This window comes from Mytilus edulis, chromosome 13, assembly GCF_963676685.1.
Source record: "Mytilus edulis chromosome 13, xbMytEdul2.2, whole genome shotgun sequence".
Taxonomy (NCBI): domain Eukaryota; kingdom Metazoa; phylum Mollusca; class Bivalvia; order Mytilida; family Mytilidae; genus Mytilus; species Mytilus edulis.
This window is the reverse complement of record NC_092356.1, coordinates 73185676-73208121: the sequence shown is the minus strand read 5'-3', so window position 1 is coordinate 73208121 and position 22446 is coordinate 73185676. Positions and strand designations below refer to the sequence as shown.

General features: G+C 32.3%; 1 protein-coding gene across 1 annotated transcript in view; it reads left to right on the top strand.

The window, feature by feature from the left end:
• The first annotated feature begins 9239 nt into the window (after positions 1-9239).
• Positions 9240-22446, top strand: part of LOC139501797 (uncharacterized) — a 51073-nt gene continuing 37866 nt past the window's right edge. Inside the window, exon 1 of the mRNA XM_071291001.1 lies at positions 9240-10973. Within this exon, the coding sequence (XP_071147102.1) occupies positions 9839-10973 (1135 nt within the window). The 5' untranslated portion in view covers positions 9240-9838. The remainder of the gene's footprint in view (positions 10974-22446) is intronic.

The window sequence follows — 22446 nt, the reverse complement described above, 5'->3', positions numbered from 1 at the left end:
GTCGTCATTTAAGATCTCCTGGGCACGCTCAAGCTGATCTCAGAAACCTTATCATCACAATCATAGACCACAACGAGGGTTGGTCGAAGGTCGACAGAGTCGCTCGGGAAAGATTTTGGATAAGAAAGTTGAGGACAGTTTCCCCAGAGGGCATAAATGAAAAAACATAGAATTAGTCACTCATTATCCTGTCATCACTTGTTTCCAGTAACTCCGGCTTCCGTACTGACTTTACATTTTGAAGATTTTTTTAAATACCAGTTTAAATTACAGGGCTCCATTCATTTGGGATGGATGTATAAGTACGTAGCCACGTTAAATTATTTTACCTTATTAGATAAAACTTATTTTTCTAACCATTATTAACTGTTATTCGTTTGGAAGGCATTAATATGTAGTTTCTGTTGCAACTGCCCTACCGTTTTCAAATTTGAGATATTATACACTTGAATCGGTTAGGGCATTTTTGATTTTTTTTGTTTGAAGACTGCCCTCCATGCAGTTATAACATCTAAACTGTCACAACCTTTGGTAATTTAAAGTTGTGCCAGTTCACATCGCAAATAACTATTTTTATTTGGCATATCTTTGTAATCTTTGCGCCGTGTTTGGAAATTTTTAAATTGTACCAGCGTCTGTGGTGTCCGCTTAAATTGTATATACTTTTAAGATTTTGATATTGTCTCAATTTGAATATATTGACATGAATCATTTGACATCGTGCTATTATTGAAGAAGGATATCTGTTATCCGAAATATCTAATATTTGTTCATTTTATAGTTTTTAAATGGTGATGTTATACCCTTTTTGACTTGTTATATATTATATTTTGTAGTGTACAGAATCATATTACATGATCCATCGCCCTGTAAGATTAATCGTTGACTATTTATTCAGTCATTTTACATATGCAAATGATCAATTATTAAAGAATTCTTGAATATAATTACGATACTGTTGTCAAGTCATTAAAGATTGCATACTAGTATTTTGGCGTTAATATTGAGTCACTGATAAGGTCTTTGCATCGGAACTAAACACATTTATTCTAAAAACAGTTGTTGGCATGACACGGGTTATTATGTTCTTCTCATATATGTTATGATGGTATGATACTAAACCCCTAACGGGAAGGATTGTGCCTGATGTTCATATGATGAAATAATAATCTTTAAGTCAGTTTAGTTGAAGTCTGGAACTGGCATGTCAGTTAACTGCTAGTAGTCTGTTGTTATTTATGTATAATTGTCATTTTGTTTATTTTCTTTGGTTACATCTTCTGACATCAGACTCGGACTTCTCTTGAACTGAATTTTAATGTGCGTATTGTTATGCGTTTACTTTTCTACATTGGTTAGAGGTATAGGGGGAGGGTTGAGATCTCACAAACATGTTTAACCCCGCCGCATTTTTGCGGCTGTCCCAAGTCAGGAGCCTCTGGCCTTTGTTAGTCTTGTATTATTTTAATTTTAGTTTCTTGTGTACAATTTGGAAATTAGTATGGCGTTCATTGTCACTGGACTAGTATAAATTTGTTTAGGGGCCAGCTGAAGAACGCCTCCGGGTGTCGCTACATTGAAGACCTGTTGGTGACCCTCTGCTGTTGTTTTATATTTGGTCGGGTTGTTGTCTCTTTGACACATTCCCCATTTCCATTCTCAATTTTATTGAATTGTAACTTGTTACACTGATGATCACTAAAGTCGACCTCAAAAATTTATAATCCGGCCTATTAGAAGGGTTGAAGACACCGGTAAATACGGTAAGACTTAAATGAAATACTATATTCAATTAAAGTGAATCCCACAACCCAGTCTCTCAGCATTCGATTTATTTTATGACAATGTATGTGTTTAATGTTCCCACGATTATACTTTTTACGGACTATGGCTGAACTGCATTTAATTTTGTTTCATGTCTTGTCATTCATAAGAATTTCAAAATTTCAAGGTTAAATTTGTTGAACTACATGGCTTTGCGTATTTCACAATAAATTATAGAGCCCGGAACAAGTTATTGAAAATCAATAAGTTTTAAATATTAAAAAGCAATAAACCAAACATATAAAAGTGCCAGACAGACATGTGAGTCGGAACTTAAATTTACGTCATTTGGTCTCTGGGGAGGGTTGTCGCATGTACATCATACCACAACATTGTCTTGTTTTTACATAAAAATTATCAAATAAATTAAATGTATGTTTTACATAAATGAAATACAAAAATAAGAAATTAATGAATGAGGTTGTAAAATTTCATATATGCCTTTTTGTGCTTCTTTGTTATGTATTTGTTTGTTTTTATTGTGATTAAGATTATCAAAAAATGTTGGCTGCTATACCCCTAATTTTTACTTTTATTACCCATTATGTTTGTTTTATTCGCGCATAAATATAATGGAATGTGATGCCTCTGAGTGAGAGGTTTAGCGCAATAAAACTAGGTTCAACCCACCATTTTCTACATAACAAATGCCTGTACCAATTCAGGAATATGGCAGTTGCTATCCAATCGTTTGATGTGTTTGAGCTTTTGATTTTGCCATTTCTTTAGGGACTTTCTGTTTTGAATTTTTCTCCGAGCTCATTTTTTTTTATCTTACTTCTTAGACATGCATACTCAAATATCACTATCAATATAAAGTTGTTGGTGTTCATTGTTAGCTGTATTGCTAGGATTTTGGTGAATTAAAATTGTTACTAGTAAAATGCTCTAATTCGATTTTGATTGTTGCTGGCCTTATCATGTCTTGATTTGATGTTGATGGATTGTTTCTATAGACGTATATCCCGATAATGTTTTGATGGAGGGTTACTGGCATTATATTACCTGATTGAGTTTTACTGGATGGTTTATGGCATTGTGTGCGAATGCAATTTTTATGGACTATTTTATGCCTTAATTCCTGATTTTTGCTGTTCTTACGTGCTGATTTGGGTTATGATAGATGGTTGCTGGCCTTATGTCCTGCTTCTAAAATCGGGATCATAGCGTAAATATATATATTGGTTTTAAAGTTTGGTTGTACCTGTAGAAAACGTATTTCAAACGGGATAGCACATTTTTACGGAAATGTTGTCAACCGTGCCGGGAAATTTAGAAACGATCCTTGTAAACTTATTGCCCCTTTAAATAAACATATTCTAAAAGGTTACCAATTTAACACTGTAATAAGATCATTGAATATTGTTTTTATTGGTATAAATATTGATTTTGTTATCGGCAAATTAAAAGCGAACTAAATATTACTAATATGTTATTTACATATAAACATTCATTGATCTACAATATGTCGATACCTGTATCTTGGCATCGCACAAGGTCATGTTTTTCTATGACTGTTTATGACGTCTCTACACTAAATCTATTGGATGCTAGATGTGTACGGATTGATAATTTAGTCTTAGATGAATAATATTTTTTTAGTTGTTAGTTGCTTTGAACAATCTGTCAGTTAACTGCTAGTACTCTTAGATCTGATCCTAGTGTCTTTTTGTTGTTGGGATGTACAAGTGCCCGGCCATGCCCACTGGTATTTTTGTCCATCTGATGAGTTAAGCCTTTTTTAACTGACTTGTCTAGTTCGTTCTTATGTTGTAATATTATACCACTGTCTCAGGTTAGTGGAGGGTTGGGATCCCGCTAACATGTTTAACCCCGCCACATTATGTATGTATGTGCCTGTCCCAATCAAGAGCCTGTAATTCAGGGGTTGTCGTTTGTTTATGTGTTACATATTTGTTTTTCGTGTCATTTCTTTTTGAATAAATAAGGCCGTAAGTTTTTATCGTTTGCATTGTTTTACATTGTTATTTCGGTACCTTTTATAGCTGACTATGCGGTATGGGCTTTGCTCATTGTTGAAGGCCGTACGGTGACATATAAATGTTAATTTCTGTGTCATTTTGGTCTCTTGTTGAGAGTTGTCTCATTGGCAATCAGACCACATCTTCTTTTTTATATACAACGTTAACTTACCCGAATTTTGATATTAGCTACAACTAACACAGATGGATGCGATAAAAGCTGTTATATAAGTGATAATATCGGCATTTGCACGGATAAAATGTCGTTATATATTATTTTGCAGACAAGACATAATAGAATACGCATTAGGATTTACTTTCCCCAGTGACATCTTATATGTCCTGTAGTTCATCAAACTTTACTGAAGCCAATAGCCTGTAATATAAATCTATTACCGTAACGTTCATTTTTTCCGCTATTTTCAGAAGAGATAATTGTTTTTGCCACTTATTTTTTTTAATGTCACATTAATATCCTTTCTACCTACAATTATTAGTTTGGGTATTGAATACACAGATTTTGTAATTCAGTACAATACGGGCCTTTCAACTTTACCATGCATTTTTAACAACTCTTCCTAACAATGTATATTTTGTCATTTTTCATTGATGGAGAAGGCTGGAGTGCCTTTCATTGATGGAGAAGGCTGGAGTGCCTTTCATTGATGGAGAAGGCTGGAGTGCCTTTCATTGATGGAGAAGGCTGGAGTGCCTTTCATTGATGGAGAAGGCTGGAGTGCCTTTCGTTGATGGATAAGGCTGGAGTGCCCGGCAACCATCTTACTTCTGTACGGAAACTGATTATCCTATTCAATTAAGATCGGAGAGGAATGTACCTGCAACATCCGGAGTTTGAAGTCACACCCACATTGTTGTCATGCTAGTGATACAATAGTTGAACTTTTAAGGCCGATTGGCCTCCACGGCTCAAATGAGTTATCAAAGTTAGAAGTACACAATGGTTATAAAAAATAACGAACGCATAGGAAATTTCCAAACGGAAAGTCCATAATCAAATATCAAAATAAAAAGCTCAAAACACATCAAACAAAAGAATAACAACTGTTTTGTAGAAAATGGCGGATTTAACTTTGTTTTATAGCTAGCTAAACCCTCACTTCTATTCCAGTCGCCTAAGATTCAATCATATTGACAACAGTTTATGATCAGAACAAATGGACATGATATGTATACATGTCAAAAGTAGAGGTACTGCAGTCAATATTGTGTTAGAATCTTAATCACTATCAAAACAAATAAATACGTCAATAAAAAAACCAAAAAAGACAAATAAACAAAGCACTTTAGATTTGCAGTTGATGACTGACAAATTGTTACGTATAAGGTAGTAGATTTTGCCGATATAAGACGTCGTTTTAACATTTGTGCTATCATATAAAATTGTATATTGACCTATCAGAGTATTGTTGTGTGATGGGTTCTATACTTTGTGTTTTCTTTAACTTTCCTGTATGTTCATGATGTTGTTGTAATCAACATTATAAGCTGCATTTACTCACAAAATATTCAGATATTTCTCAGTTGGTTTATATATGACTTTCCTGTCTTTCATGAATAAAGTTTAATTTTGACTGGTGCATCTAGTGTTAGACAGATGGCGAAAAAAAATCCTCTTTCATTACAGAAAATTAAGCTATATGATGATGTGTGGTATTTACGATTAGTAGTAGTTTTCTATTCTTTTCTTTTTAGATAAACATGTTTGTTTGTTAGTTGTTAGGTTTTCGATTCTTTCAAATTACATTTAAATACTTGATTTAGAGTATTCAGCAAAACGGATGTCTGTCCATGTAAAAAACCTTAAGACTAACGGTACCACAAGAATACTTTCAAATTATGTGTCATTTAGCATATTAAAATTCATATCACCAATTTTAAAACAATTATCATCATTTTTTTACTGGTTTAACTGGAGTCGCCATTAAATATATTATCAGGTTTAGGTGGTGTGTGGATACCAATAAATAACCGCATATGGTCCTCTGGTGTCAAGTGCAGCTTGGTTTTTCCCAACGTTTAACAATGCACCTGGACAAGACTATTCAAATGTCGTCTCTGACAAAATAAAGTTATCTACGATATTTTATATTAAGTAAACAAGAATGTGTTGACATTTTTTTCTATTGTTGTTAATACTGCCCATACTATGGTATTTAGCACACATTATGTTGACCTTTGCAATTGCAAGATCAGTAAATAGTTACCAGGATTATAACAAATACAGTAAACAAATATCATTATCGTAATTTGCACTTCTAGTATTGTAGTGGTTGCATATTTATCTTCCGTACAGCCAACGCCTTCCGACATCCCAATCCATCAGCTCAGGTTTTTTTTTTCTATATAGGAAAGTTCGGGTACTCATATTTATATACTGTATTTAACCCTTTGGTCGTTCAACGATTGTATGATGTTCGCATGATTAAATTTGCTTTTTCATGAATTTGGCGATACTTCATTTTTTTTTTCAGGTGTTGTGTGTTTTAAATATAGAAATACATAACTTCATGATTGAATTTATTGATCTACATGCAAAATACTTTAGTGCCCAAAATCAATAGTGGAAAATCCATAATTATTGAATAGTTGAAAGTAATAAACCAAACATATAAAAGCGTCAGGAACATATGTGAACTTCTACGTTATTTAGTCTCTTATTGTATTGGAAATCGCATTATTTGTTCTTATTGTACCTAGATTATTTTTTATAATTAAAATAAACTCCAGAAAACCTCTCAAAATAATTTAAAAGAAATTTCTGTTTACAATTTGTTTACATGTACAATTGTATTGATTGGATTTTGATTGATAGAAGCATGTAAAATTGTATCATTGGGTTTGCATGTATTGTTACTTGCCTAATGTCCGGATTGAGTTTCTATGCGTTTTTGCTTGCCTAATAATGGTTGATTGAGTTATACTAGTTTTATGTCCTCACTGGGTTCCAATAGATTGTTTGCCTTTGTTATAGGATAATGTCCTGATTTGGGTTTGATGTATTGCTGCTTGCCTTATGTACTGATCTGGTAATGATGGATTGTTGCTAGTCTAATGTTCTGATAAGATTGAAATGAATTGTTGCTGGCCTTATTTCCTGATTGTGTTTTGATATATTGTTGCTGGCCTTATGTCCTGTAATATTAACGAATGTTTGCGTTCATTTTCCGCTGTTTTCAAGAGTGTTAATTTTTAGGGTAGCTTGATAATTGAATGCAAATTACATGTACATGATATTCAACCATTGCAATTATTTGTTTTAAGTGTTTGTTAAGTAAGAATACTTATATATTGTAGTTCAATACAGCAAACTAACATAAAGAAGCACAGCTTCGGGAATAACCAGCCATGTAATTTAGTACAATTTGTAAGGTGTAGGAAAATTAAAAAAACACCGATGTTGATTTATCATCTGGTTTCTGTCCGCTTGATCGCCCTTTTCAGATGTAATGTTCACGGTACTTGTCTATCCCAAATTCATGTATTTGGTTTTGATGTTATATTTGTTATTCTCGTGGGATTTTGTCTGATGCTTGGTCCGTTTCTGTATGTGTTACATTGTAGTGTTGTGTCGTTGTTCTCCTCTTATATTTAATGCCTTTCCCTCAGTTTTAGTTTGTTACCCCGATTTTGTGTTTTGTCCATGGATATATGAGTTTGAACAGCGGTATACTACTGTTGCCTTTATTTATTCATCTACTTCTTAGAGTGTGCGTAAGTTATGTATACTGCTAAGAATTTAGATTGACTTGGTGTTATGTTAGCAAGTGTCGTAGGGGTGAACTGAGAGGGGAGGCTTCTGAAAGTGACAGTTACAATAATAGCTTTGCTGTGGTCTTAAAGCGTAGGAGTTCTCGTTTATTTTTATTTGTTGAAAACAGCAATACATCAATAACAGTTTGTCGTCGATATATTGTGTAATTCATTTTTTTTTTTTACTACAATTAATTTGTTTAGGGTTCTTTTTTTTATTTTATTCGTGTATGTTGTTGTCAATTTACTGATCAACTTTAAAAGATAAAAATTGGGATCTCATAAACCTAGTTTAGCCTAGTAACATTGACATGCGCTTTTATAATAACAGTAACTTCGTGATCGACTGTCTTCAATCAAATATCTTAATTTGCTTGTTGATTGAAAAAATAAAGGTTGGTGAAATATACTGGATCTACACCAAACTAAGTACATATTTAACAGAAACAAGTAGAAAATAACTTTACAGTTAAAGTTCAAACTTATCTCGACACATGTTATCAAATGCTTTAAAAGAATATATGAAGCTCGAGTTGATTTGTGTATTTTGACAGCTAGACTTGATCTGCCTAAATATTAACTTACGAAATCTGTATCACTTCATTTTTTCAAATATAAATAGTTTTAATCTCGTTGTATTAATGATAGTGTCCTGTCACACGTTCATTAGGGGCCCTTCTTGGAACTTAATATTGTTCTTTATTAGGTAGTAAATAATAACAAACATGGTATACTAGTGCAGTAGTAGGAATTCTATCATTTGATGTAAGACAAAAATGTATAATTAGTTATGAAAGGTACCAGGATTATAATTTTGTACGCCAGACATGCGTTTCGTCTACACAAGACTCATCAGTGACGCACTTATCAAAACATTTATAAAGCCAAACAAGTACAAAGTTGAAGAGCATTGAGGACCAAAAATTCCTAAAAGTTTTGCCAAATACAGCTAAGGTAATCTATTCCTGAAATGGCCTTAGTATTTCAAAAATTCTAAATTTTGTTAACAGTTAATTTTTTAAGTATGTACATATCAATGATAACTCAAGTCAACACATAATGCTGACTACTGGGTTGGTGATACCCTTGGGGAAATAAATCTCCACCAGCAGTGGCATCGACAAATGAGGTTACACTTTAATCAATATGAAATTGACTTTACATTTTACAAACCATTTTTATTTCTGTATCCTTTATAGAGCCTCACATCTGTTACATATACATCACCTAGAAGCCAGTCAAAATAATCGATATTTCTCCCGTATAAAGTTGTTTTAATGGAGCAATAACACAACTCCTAGTTTATCTATGCACTATTGTATGGTTTGTAATGGTATAGAGTCGATTTGAATTATTAATTCCCTCTGTTACACTTTTTTTATCAATTACAGGGTATGCGTTTAGTGTGATTTATTACTTCAGCCAAAAAAGAGACGGGGTTCAAATAATTTTTTCAACCATTCCTTATATCTTTATACGACCTTACTGAATAATTTGAACTGTATTTGTCTATCATATATTATTTATAATAAATCTCTAATTATTATGATAATAATCATTATTACATCTCGTATTGATCCAAATCTAATTGTCTGCTCATTTTTGTTTTATATACAAGCTTTTATTACGAATTGTGAATTCAATGTAAAATCTCTGTCATTCGTCAGTATCAATTGTGCGAAGCCTAATAACGCATGTTTCATTTTATCGCTGTATATTCTTTCCATAGCTGTCAATAACGAACTACAATGGAGACGACATTCGTATATCTATTACTGATTCAGTATTGTCGCTTGATTCAGATGGTGACAGCATATCAGATAATTGGATAAATCTTCTCAGCACTTACCTGTATTTACCTGAAACGTAGGTAGTTTTCTAATGGAAATAGATGCTGCGATATATTGATGGAATTTATAGATCTAATGGTTATAACATTTTTTCTAATATAGATTTTTCGAAGTAAAATATGGAGTATTCATGTTTAAATGGAAAATTGATAGAAAACAAATATTATTGAACAATTGGAATATGTAATTACTTTGTACCTTAAGAAGGTTGCAACAAGGTAAATATTGTATCTCATCGGAAATAAGTAAAAGAAAATTAAAAATATTAATATGAAAAACTGCAATAATTGCCAGCTTACATATGTCTATTATAATAAAAACTTTCTCCGAGTTGTAAAGAATACCACTTGGGAACTATGGTAGTAATTAAATAATAAACATTGACCCAACTCTGTAGTAATATCGACTATAATGCCTAACTCAGGTCAGGAACAAACTGGTAATCCGGGCGGCGGGAACAATGGTCGGCACTATCTTTCTCCGGACAGTGGAGGATGTGTTGACAAGTCACCCAGTTTACAACGAATCCATCAACAAAGTTCAACAGAAACAAGTGGACTAGGTGCATCTGAATTTTCCTCTCGAGAAAGTATTCACAGTAATCAAAGTTTTAATGACCATAAATGTGATCATGGGCATTTAGCTCGCTACAAACATGCCATGGTAGTGCCAAAAGAACAGAAAAATCTAGTGTCTAAATCAAATCCGGAAACAAAAAAGGAAATTAGTCCGGATACGGAAATGAAAACAATGTTTTCGGATGGACCTAATTTTGATGATTTATTTGATCAGTCACGAAGTACAAAAACAAACAGTTTTAATGGCAGACAAAAGGAAAGTTATAGACCAAGGAGAAATAACGAAAGGAATAACAATCCTGGTCAAAATAGTGTTGACGACAATTCAAGCCACAATCAGAGCCAACCTGAAAACTATCGACCTCGAAGACCTAGATCTCGAAGTCACAAATTAGAAATCGACGATGAAAATTATGAGTGGACACGAAAAGGATCGAAAGGCTCAATCAAAAGTCATACTTCCCGAGGATCATTTCGTTCACGTTCCGGATCTTGCAAATATAAATTAGGAAATGATTTTGATTCAGCTTGGATGAAATGGGGTCGAGCAAGACGAGAATCGTTTCAAAGAAAACTTGAGGTACCGGAAATTGAACCTAGTGAACGTGAACGTGCAACAACTCCAATCAAAAAGGCAAGACAAGAACTTATCACACAATTTGTGCATCCTGACCTGACAGCAAATTACATTTCTGAGGATGATATTAACTACATCAGGCGTCATAGACAAAGACAGTATCAAACCTATCATGCCATTGAAAAAACTAAGAAAAATAAAAGACACCTTTCTAGTCAAAGTGACATCTACCTTAATGCGCGGGAATGGAAAATATTATCAAGTTTTTGGAAACATAAAGTTTTTCGGCGCTCCAGATACTTCTCCTTATTTTTTGTGATTTTAAGTATAATAATTTTGAGTGTTAGTGTGGCCAGTAAGAAATGGATTATATACAACACATCTGACGATGGTAAGTACACAACTATTTTTTTATATTTATTTATTATGATTTTATGTCTGTCATGGCTGCGTTTAACTTTATTTATTGTACTTAAAGTAAGATTGGAAGATACAAAGTTGGCACATAACGATTTTGAGATTTTCTGTTTGGGTTTGATAAACTGATTTTTAAGAGATTTCCAAACACGTGTCGTACACATTGAAATTAAAATGGTTTCAAAACTATAATATAGTTTGTAAATAAAAACTACCAGTCAAGAACTTAATTTCAAGATAATGTAATTTCTTAACTCAACGTTTGCTTTGTGTTTTTACGTTTGCATAGAATAACTGTTTGTTGATATTAAAAGATTCCAAAACAATCTTATATACCTGTTTCGTCCTTTTCCGCTACTTATGGAAGGCACCTATTTTTCGGTATTCATTTGTAAGCGTTACGATTAAATTTTTGACGTCACAGTTCATCATTTTGTTTTTATTTATTTTTGAAAACTCAATGTTGTAATCGGGATGGCCAAAGTTATAATTAGGGCAAGTATAACTAGTTAATATAAATACAGGATTTCCATCCATCAGAATCTTTTGTCAAACAAGGAAAACGCGAGTTTTTACAGATACTTGTAAACAAAAGCCATTAGGATGCCACTGTATTGACGACTAACATGTTTGGCATGCATGTGCTATGGTAATTACACTAAACTAATTAAAACTTGAAAGTATCCAGTTCCTGAATGCAACCTATGTGCAGTGTCAACAACCAATAAACTGTCACCATGCAAAACAAGGATAGTAATCATTAATTATATTTTATACTTAAACTTGAAAATTAAGTGAAGCCTTGACAGATTGCATGTCAGAACTAATTTATTACATATTAGGATAGCATACAGATGCTTTGTTCAAGTAGTAAATTATAAAGTTCAAAGACGCTGAAATAATTAACAAAACCAACACGTTTTATCTTCTTATTGCCATGTTAAATATAATGACAATATTCTTTCTGTAAGACAAGTAGAACCATATCGCATTATTTTGTAACATAGTGATTATGAAGTATCATTGAAGCAATCCAACCCTTAAATCGAGAAAAAGTCTAAGATAATTAATATAACTAAGAACATGAACAAGACAGACTGTAGAACATAGAACATAAAGAGAGAACAAAATGAAACACAAAGTCAAGTCAGTTGATTACGAAATAGATGAAAAGATTAATAATTTAGACTTAAAGAATAGTATAGGTCATAAGAAACTAATAGGTATTAATGCATTCAACAAAAGCATCTATTTTTATAGGAGTTCGTTTTTTACAAGCGTCATTTTATTCAGTTTTGTCGTGTTGACATACGCAAATATTTGCCACATAGGATCAGTTCGACATTTTTGTACCAGATTATGTTTTGTGTTATGTATTGTACTATGAAGTTGCGTCAACCAAGAAAAGAATATGTATATATTTATTATTAGATGATATAAACGTTAAATCTGAGATATTAACTCATAAATAACATTAAATTTCAATAGAATATATATCATTAGCAAATGAAGTACACTGTTTATATTATTATTTAATATGACACAATCCGAAATAGCTACTCTTGATTCCAAAGTCACCAAGTTCACGTGATCAAGTACATTCGTATGCGTATTATTGTAATTTGTGGCATGTATTTATATGATCTGCATCAATCTGATACTATGATACCATGTGCTCCAGAATGTTCTAACCACCATTTTTCTTAAAATGTCCTCCACCAAGTCAGGAATATGACGGTTGTTATCTAATAGTTCGTTTCTATGTACGTGGCATTGTTGTTTGTTTTTGTTGCACTTCTGTGCTCTGTTTTTTCGTTGTTTTCTTCTTATAGTTGATGTGTTTCCCTCGGTTTAAGTTTTTAACCCGGATTTGTTGTCTTTCAATCGATTGATGACTTTTACACAGTGGCCTATACTACTGTTGCCTTTATTTTATTCTACGCCCTAGATAGTCATTAAAAAAGCTAAGGGATGTTTCTTGAGTGTCTAGTATTTCACTTGTCAATATATATATATATATATATATACAACTCGTCTAAACATCAACCCAACAATGTTAGATCTGTAAATTTGCTTTCGCAAATTTTTGGTTCTTCCCTCGCCGGGATTCGAACCCATGCTACTGTGATATCGTGACACCAAATCGCCTGCACTGCAGCCGTCCCGCTAGACCACACGACCACCTGGGCTCTCAAAAAAAGAGCTTTCGGTGGGCATGTGTTACCTTTCCACGTCAGTTTTAATCTAGCGGCGTACTACAGTACATGATATATAAGGCATGAAGATGTTATTGTTACAGATCAGCTAAATTATCTATAGTAAAGGATCCTACAAATTAATGTAAGATACAGTCACAGAAAATAATTATATTCATAAGTACGTCTGAGTCAGTGACAACCCTACAACAGATGTATCCATCAGATCTATATATATATATTTATTTAGAAGCTACCCCTTTACAACGGGGGCACTTGCGGACGGGGTATCCACAAATGCGTCTAACAACATATGCAATGAATATATACAGACAAGTAAAAATATTCATAAAACATTTTCAGATTTAAAATTGGTACATTGTAAAATAAGACATCATCTTTACATAAGAAATATAAAAATTATGTACAGAATAAAAATATGAACTAAACTAAAAGTAACGTAAACATATAACATTCAAAGTTTAGGTTTCAAAACCAATTGTCTCTTAGAGTACATTTCACTGAACATCTTTTTACTTAAACTGTCCAATGATTTACTAATGTAGGAATCAACCTGAGAAAGGCAATCACCAACCAGTATTTGTATTTTATCGAAAGACGATAACTCTGTGAAGCAGAGGCCCGGGAAAGTAAAACTTAGATATTCATTTATATCAGTTATATATTTATTTCGGATTGAGGAGAAGCCAGAACACTCAATTAGCAAATGTTCCATAGACTCGTCAGAATTACATAAACACATATAGGTTAACAATTTGTTCGTATTAACAATTTTAGTCCTGCAGACTTGAAGTCCAACACGTTAGTAAGATATGGCAATCTTATTAAAATAAGTTCTCATCACTTGTGATGAGAACTTATTTTAATAAGATTGTAAGATATGGTTGCCTTCCTTGTGCAAAATAAAAATTTTAGAAATTATCTAGACTGCTTTTATCATTTATTTCTTGATATTGCCTTCTCCGGACAAACCTTCCAAGAGGTCCGAGACCACAATTATTTTGTAGTGCATTTCTTTTAGAACATAAATGAAAATTTAAAAAATCCCTCCTGCGCTTTCTCAATGAAATTTTTACAGTGTGTTGTACTACTTTTTGGACAAATTATATCATATTATAGAAAACTTCATCGGCTCTATCTCAAAATATGGACATTTTATGTTTAGGGCGTCTTGAAATCTTTTGACTGCTTCCGAAGTGCTAATTTTTAACCTTTTCAGCTGGACCAAATCACTATCTTCCTTTAAAATTCTGGACCCAAACTTTTTTACAGTGTAACATCACCCCCCTACTTGCAAATTGAGGTATTGAACATGGAGAAATAAATTTGGACGGGGTATAAAAATTTATGGCAAGTAACCCACTGTCAACACTAGGGACTATGTTTGTGAACAACGAAAATCAAGGGACGACAATTGTGGTGTCGGACCAAGAAAATGTTAGAAAGAAAATTAGAGCTATAAAAGTGAACCATATTGAATAAATTGATCATATATTGTGGATAGTCCCATCCCCTTTGAAGCTTTGATGACTTGAGCTCTTCAAATAAAATTTGGCATAATTTACTTTAGTCAAGGCCTTGAATCCTAGCAAAATAAGACACCCTTTGTCTATCAGGAAAATCGTTTATTGGCTCCCATCCCAAATCTAGGGAAAAAGTAGCTTTTGGAATATTCATCTTAGTATTAAAAATCAGTTTCGCAGTTTTATATTGCCATGTTTCAAGTATATGTTGACTAGAAGCGGATGACGGTAGCCATACGGCACATCCGTTTGCTAGAGAAAGTCAGATGACCGAGTTCCAGAGAGCATCCCCAAAAGATATGTGATTAAAAGATCCGTGTTTATTAAGTAGCTGAGTCATATAATTCAGTTTGCGCTCGAAAGTATCTTTTAAGAAATGATTGATGTGGTAAGCAAAAGTCAAAGAGTGGGTAAAATAAACACCCAAATATTTATATTCATTAGTCTCGTCCAAATGCTTATTTCCTAGGTACCATTTATCTAAGCGTTTACCTACTATCAAAATTTTAGATTTGTTTGGGTTAAACTTTATATTCATCTTAGATGCAAATTTGGCTGTTATATCCAGCAGACACTGCAGCTCCTTCTCGGACTTCCCGATAAGGACTACATCATCAGCAAACATTAAACAGTTAAAAATTTGTGAGGAGAGCTGGACGCCAATATTACTGGTTTCAAGCATTTCTGCGAGGTCATTCATTAAAACATCCATATGTTTTGTACAAAATCTGACCGATATAAAAGAGGGACGAAAGATACCAAAGGGACAGTCAAACTCATAAATCTAAAACAAACTGACAACGCCATGGCTAAAAATGAAAAAGACAAACAAACAACAGCACACACGACACAACATAGAAAACTAAAGAATAAACAACACGAACCCCAATAACTTGCTAGCAGCCTTTAAGTCGACACAGCATAGATATGTTTTTTTATATTCATCTTCAAGATTATAGATTACATCAAATATTTCAAACAGTGTTACCAAAGATACTAAATTTGACAACAATAGTATCGAATATTATAGTGAACGTTTTTCTTGAGCGTTCCAAATATTGTTTTCATGATTTCTATTGTTTTTCATTCTTTTTAAAGGTTAATTCTCAGTAATGATGTCGGTAGAATGTTTATATCGACTGGGTGATTTTATGAGGTCCTTTATTACCACGTGACCTATTACATTGCCTATGACATTTCCTATAGTTATTAACAATAGAACTTTGATATTCATTACATAAATGTCATTGTTCAGTTTGTTTATACATAAGCACAATGAGGTCATAGTGTTCACATGTACAAGAAATAGTTCCATCAGTCTTAAAAACACCATTTAACTGAATTCTTCCTCCATAGTAACACTACAATTTTTGAATGTGTGAAAGAAGAATAAGAAAAAACGTTATTCTACCTTGTACGTACAATCAGTTCCACTTTTACATAAAAGATTATGTAGGCGTTGTTTGTTTTGAAAATGGTTGTACAAAGTCTTTTTAATGCGAGCTGTTTACATTCGTTTCTTTGTTTGATATTGTCGAGCCTTAGATTGTGTATTTCCTCTTTTTGAGTTTTGAAATTTAGAACTTTTAATTTTTTGTAACTATACATTTTTGTTTTACTAGGTTAAATGTTTATTTTCTATTGTAAAAGTCATATATCAGTTATATATATACATTGTCATATAAAAAAAACTACAAAGCCGTTAAACGTATTTTGGGCAAGCTATATGCTCTCGATTTTTTTATATAAAATTTAGTATATAAATATATGAAGATGTGATTAGAATGACAATGAAACAACCATTCACCAGATAACCAAATACCGCTCATGTAAGCAACACTATCTTTTGCATCGGTTTGATACTCACAAGAACTTTTCAGATGTTCTCCTGTTTAAATGGACAAATGGTAACGATACAGTAGATATATGTTCTAATGTACATATGTGTACATGTTGGAAAATAATTTTGGACTTTTATGTATCCCACGTCTAGATAGTGACAAATGAGAACCAAGTGAATTTTTGTTTTGTTAATTCATAATAATACTTATATTGAATTTACTTTGTCCGTCCGAGCAACATCTTGTTGCATTTTGTTTTGACCAGTTGTCAAGTATTTGAATTATTGATATTGTACCTTATAAAACTGTTTTTTTTTCTATCACAACTGAAATCTTGTCACCACTACGATTATCTATCATATATTTAAATCGTGCATTTTATTTGGCTTTTTTGACGAAATCGGCTACTTAAGCTGATAATCAACAACACTTACATGTTAACGATAAAACCAAGAAACTTACATATTAACGATTGGTTTTATACTGAGTAGAAGAAGCCCTGCTTATAGTCTAGCGGTATACTACTGTTGCCTTTATTTATAGTCTAGGATGTCCCATACCAAAGAGTCAACGTTGTATAGTTCTTAAGCTGTGCTGGCATTTTTATCTACTTGTATATATTATACAGTAAAGTTATTTGGTGATTAATTGTTCGGTAATTGTAAACTTATGATCACTAAAACATCGGTGTTTTTATCATTTTCATTGTCAATTCATGTGATGGTGATTCAATTACCCCCGATGCATAAGTCTATGATGGTTTGTTCGTATTAAGATTCTGGTACCTCTGATGGATTAGTCTATGAATGAAAAGGTGTCAGTAGAAAATCGATTATTTTACGGTTCTAATCAGATATGTTTTAGTGATTTGATTACAATTGTTTCCCTGAATTATCAATACGAGACTCTACTCCTGTATTCACTGTGTCAATGGTTCACCTGGCTTCATTAGATTATTGTTATGATACGTGGTACGATGCGTGGTAAGGAGAGACTTTGTATTCCGATACAACGTTCTTTAATTGTAAATTATTAATTATCAGAACTAGCTGTAGTCAATATGTTTGGGTTAATTGAATTATTACGATTTATAACAGACAAGTCAGTCACTCTGTTGATGGAGTATGTTACAGCTTGACACAACAATCACAATATAATATGTATTGGTCAACACATCAAGTTTGACTGGAACAAACTAAAATATAATATCTATATACAAATAATGATTTTTGATTACTTTTTGATTGTATAAGGTAGATTTATTAAATTGAAATTTATATAACACGTTATTGTTTGTATAGATCGCAAATTTTGTTTAAGGGCATTTTCTACAATGGTCGGTTCAAAAGATGGTGAGGTGGTGGGGGATATTATTTTTTATTGGTTTTATTCTTTATCTTTCAAATTTGGGAAAGTTTTAAGGTGAAATTTCCAATTCAACAGAATTTCCCAATAGAACATTATTGCACAATAAGCAAGAAATTTTCAACTGAACAGTATTGCACAATAAAAAGAAATATTTAAGTGCATAGTTCCACAACAACACAGTATTGCACAAAAGCACAGTATTGCGCAAAAGCATAGTATTTTACAAAAGCACAGTATTGCACAATGACACAGTATTGTGCAATAACAAGAAATTTGTAATGCACAATATTGCGCAATAGATCAACATTTAGCAATATCAAGACATCTTCAATTGGAAATAAATACAAATCTTTTAAACAATTTCAATGGAATTGATTACGGACGTCGATCTTAAACATCTTTGGTATAAGTACTAAACATTTGCCAAAAAATCAGCAAAAATAATCAGTCCAAATTGTAAGTCCTCTGTTACGATAAAATCCAAAAACGTTGACATATTGTTAGACTTTCAAAGAATATACAATGGCTGTGATATTTTGAATTTTTTGAAGAATACTTTTTAAAAATGACTATGGCCGTGGTGTGACCTAACCTCTTTGATCAGTAAGGGAGAAAAATATGCATGACAAGACAAAACGCAAAAATAAATACTTCTAAATATCCTAAAATATGCTCTTCGAAAATAATATACATGTATATTGAAATATTATTTTATTTTTTTATCAATAAATCAAAAAATGGTACTGCATATATATTAAGGACTTGATATAAAATATTTAAATAATGTTCAAACAGCGTAATTTGAATATAAGATTTGAGATAAACTATAATGAAACGATACAGCTACCGAACGACTTCTTAAATATAATCATATATCTAGCATATTTTTAAATTGATTCATGATTCAAAACATTGTCCCTTTTAACATTCTACAAATAAAGCGATCAATTTGACAATTCCGTTGATAAGTTATTAAAGGTAATCCCATTTTTCCCTATATAAATCCTATACTTAAAGAGGCGTCCAGAGATAACATATAATTGGTATTCTAAAGCTAATAAGCATGGATTTTCTCTATATAACTCGGATAGAAGCAATCTAATGCCCGGCAGATGTTTTAGTCAGGCAAGAATAATAGTCCATAACTAACATAATTGTATCTCGTATTGATCTCGTGTGGCTACGATCAGATGATGTTTGTTCATCTGAAGAGATCTAAGTATATAATTTACCTCTATTGTATTTAACACAATTCTTTACATAATTATATAGATTGGCACTGTTCATGGAAAAAATCTAGAACATCACTTAGTATATATATTTATCTGTGTAAAAAGGTTGATATCCTGATAAAATACGTTATTTAGAATTCAGTCTTGATGAAGATTGTTTATGGATAGTTTCTTAACCTTTTTAGACCAAGTGCAGTTTTAAGCTTTGCATATATATATATTGTAAAGCTATGTCTATTGAAGACTGCCTGTTGACATCTTAATGTCTTAATTTTGTTTATATGATTCGATGTGTTGATGTCTGCTTGTTTATATCCAGCATCTTGCATTCATAAGTATTTAGAGACGAGATATAAACATAATGAAAAATATTTTCATGTTGTTATATATGCTACTAAAGGTACGATTTTTTCGACTTTTGAAAAAAAAAAAGCATTTTTAACTGAAATGGAGATAATGTGTACAGTACAGTTGCATTATGTTATTCCGTAGTCTTTTTTGTCTGTTTTTGTTTTTATTCTGAAATGTCTGTTGTGTGTTCCAATGACATATGTGGTACCATTTTTCAAAATACTTATTTATCGTCAAACATGTACATTATGATATTTTTTTATCACATAATTCATGTATGATGTATGATTTGATGTGTGACATTTATTCCATTGAAGTGTTGTAATGGTGGAAATGGCAGCATTAAAATAAAAGCAATAAAGACAATGTGAACATAATACTATTTAAATGTCATATTAAAGAAATAAAAAATGAACAATATAAATCGACTCGTGATATGCCACATGTAAAATTGTGTATTGGATGATTCATTGTACAAGCGCATTCTACACAGAAAAAAACAACACCGTACACATTGTAGTTGTCTCTGTCCGTACGTCTGTTACACTTCTTTTCATCGTTCACTGCTATTCCATTTTTCGGATTTACAAATATAATGTATATATACATGTAGATTTTACTATGAGTAAATGTTAATAGAACTGAATACGTTTCCTCGTGAATATTTTTAAGTCTGGTTGAGAATTAACAAACGTCATTTAGTAAATACAAATGGTCTTAACATGACACGCGGTAGAGGTATGATCAGAAGCATTGTTTGTCCCCTGAATTTTTTCTATTCAAGCCTTTCAATCAAATAAAAAAGTAAAGTGAAAATTGAACAGGTTCATATAAGCTACATTGTATACATTAAAGTGTAGATATATCACTATGCCGTGATGAACTTGTAGACATCTACAATTGTCAGTCTGCAAATATGTTTTTTTTTAAAAAGAAATAAGCCATGGCCTTGTCCAAAGTACATCTCTAAAACAAAAAGTTACTATCTTTGTTAAATACATGTTAGAGCAAAGTATTGTTTTGGGAAAGTCATATCTAAATGACAATATCCGAAATGAATTTATTGAGGTAGTTGTAACAGTATTTCATGTAATGCAAACATTTTAAAGCTTCTATACAAATACGAGAAACAAATTTACAAAAACACAACTATATTTTTTTCCCAAACGTAACAGCTTCAACTGTAGTCTTGAAAATTGCACATATTTTGGTGAGTTAATCTGAATATGTGTTGTCCATTCATGGGGACATTTAACTAAAAGACAAATTGAAAGAAAGGGTATTGCTTTGTTTCATAAAAAAGAATGGCCAACGTAGATACAAGTATCTTGTCTTTGGGAGGGATAAATCCTACTTTGTAAAGGATCACTTTGATTCAAAAAAAAAATTCTCTGAAACTGACATTATCAAGATGCTTGATTTCTTGATTGACAACATATTTGATACGTTCGGAGGACGTGTTTTTCAACAGACTGTCGGAATTCCAATGGGAACAAATTGTGCCCCTCTACTTGCCGACTTGTTTCTTTATTATTATGAGGCTGACTTCATACAGGAACTTCTTAGGAAGAAAAATAAGTTAGCGATATCCTTTAACTTTACTTTCCGCTATATAGATGTTCTTTCACTAAATAATTCAAAATTTGGTGACTATGTAGAACGCATTTATCCCATCGAACTAGAGATAAAGGATACTACAGATATAGTTAAGTCGGTCTCATATCTTGACTTACATCTAGAAATTGAAAATAAGGGTTGGTTGAAAACAAAACTTTACGACAAAAGAGATGATTTCAGTTTTCCAATTGTGAAATTTCTATTTCTAAGTAGCAACATTTCAGCAGCACCTGCATACGGGGTATATATCTCCAAATTGAAACGATATTCCCGTGCTTGCATTTCCTATCATGATTTTCTTGATAGAGGGTTGCTGCTCACAAGGAAGCTATTAATCCACGAGTTCAAAATGGTGAAGTTGAAATCATCCCTTCGTAAATTTTACGGACGCCATCACGAGTTGGTTGACCGTTATGGAATAACCGTTTCACAAAAGATATCGGATATATTCCTTACGTCGTAACTACAATCTCCTTCCCTTTCATGATTGTGACCTACCGAATTAGAATATTTATCGGATTTGTTATCACATAAGCAACACGACGGGTGCCACATGTGGAGCAGGATCTGCTTACTCTTCCGGAGCACCTGAGATCACCCCTAGTTTTTGGTGGGGTTCGTGTTCCTTATTCTTTAGTTTTCTATGTTGTGTCATGTGTACTATTGTTTGTCTTTTTCATTTTTAGCCATTGCGTTGTCAGTTTATTTTCGATTTATGAGTTTGATTGTCCCTTTGGTATCTTTCGTCCCTCTTTTAAAGAAAAAAAATATGAATATCCGTGTATGTGTGTATGAAAGGAAAAATAAAAATGAAAATATGTCCTATATTTTAAACATATGTACAGTGATAATTCAGGGATGGCAATGCGTGGTCTTATTATCATACCATCTCCCGTAAGGTCTAATTTTAATAAATAAACGACCACGCTTTCCTCAGAATTCTCTTGTGTCCTAGACATTACTAGTTTTCTTCATTTCCTTAATAACTGTATTATACATATAATGCCATTATGAAAGATTAATATGCAGCTTGAATACTTTTTTTATATGGACTTATTTCAAATATTTACAAGTGTACGCTATGATTGCATAATATATAAAGTATTTATATTTTAACCGATAAAATAGAGGACATTGGCACAAATCGTCCTGGTTTAGTTTTTCAACATATACAGCTGTAACTACATGTATATTGATAACTTGTATATTTTATTGCATAGAAATACGTATTAAAGATCAATCTTTACAACGCTGGAATACAGTTTTAGAAGAAAGTAACAAACTTTGTATTTACAAACG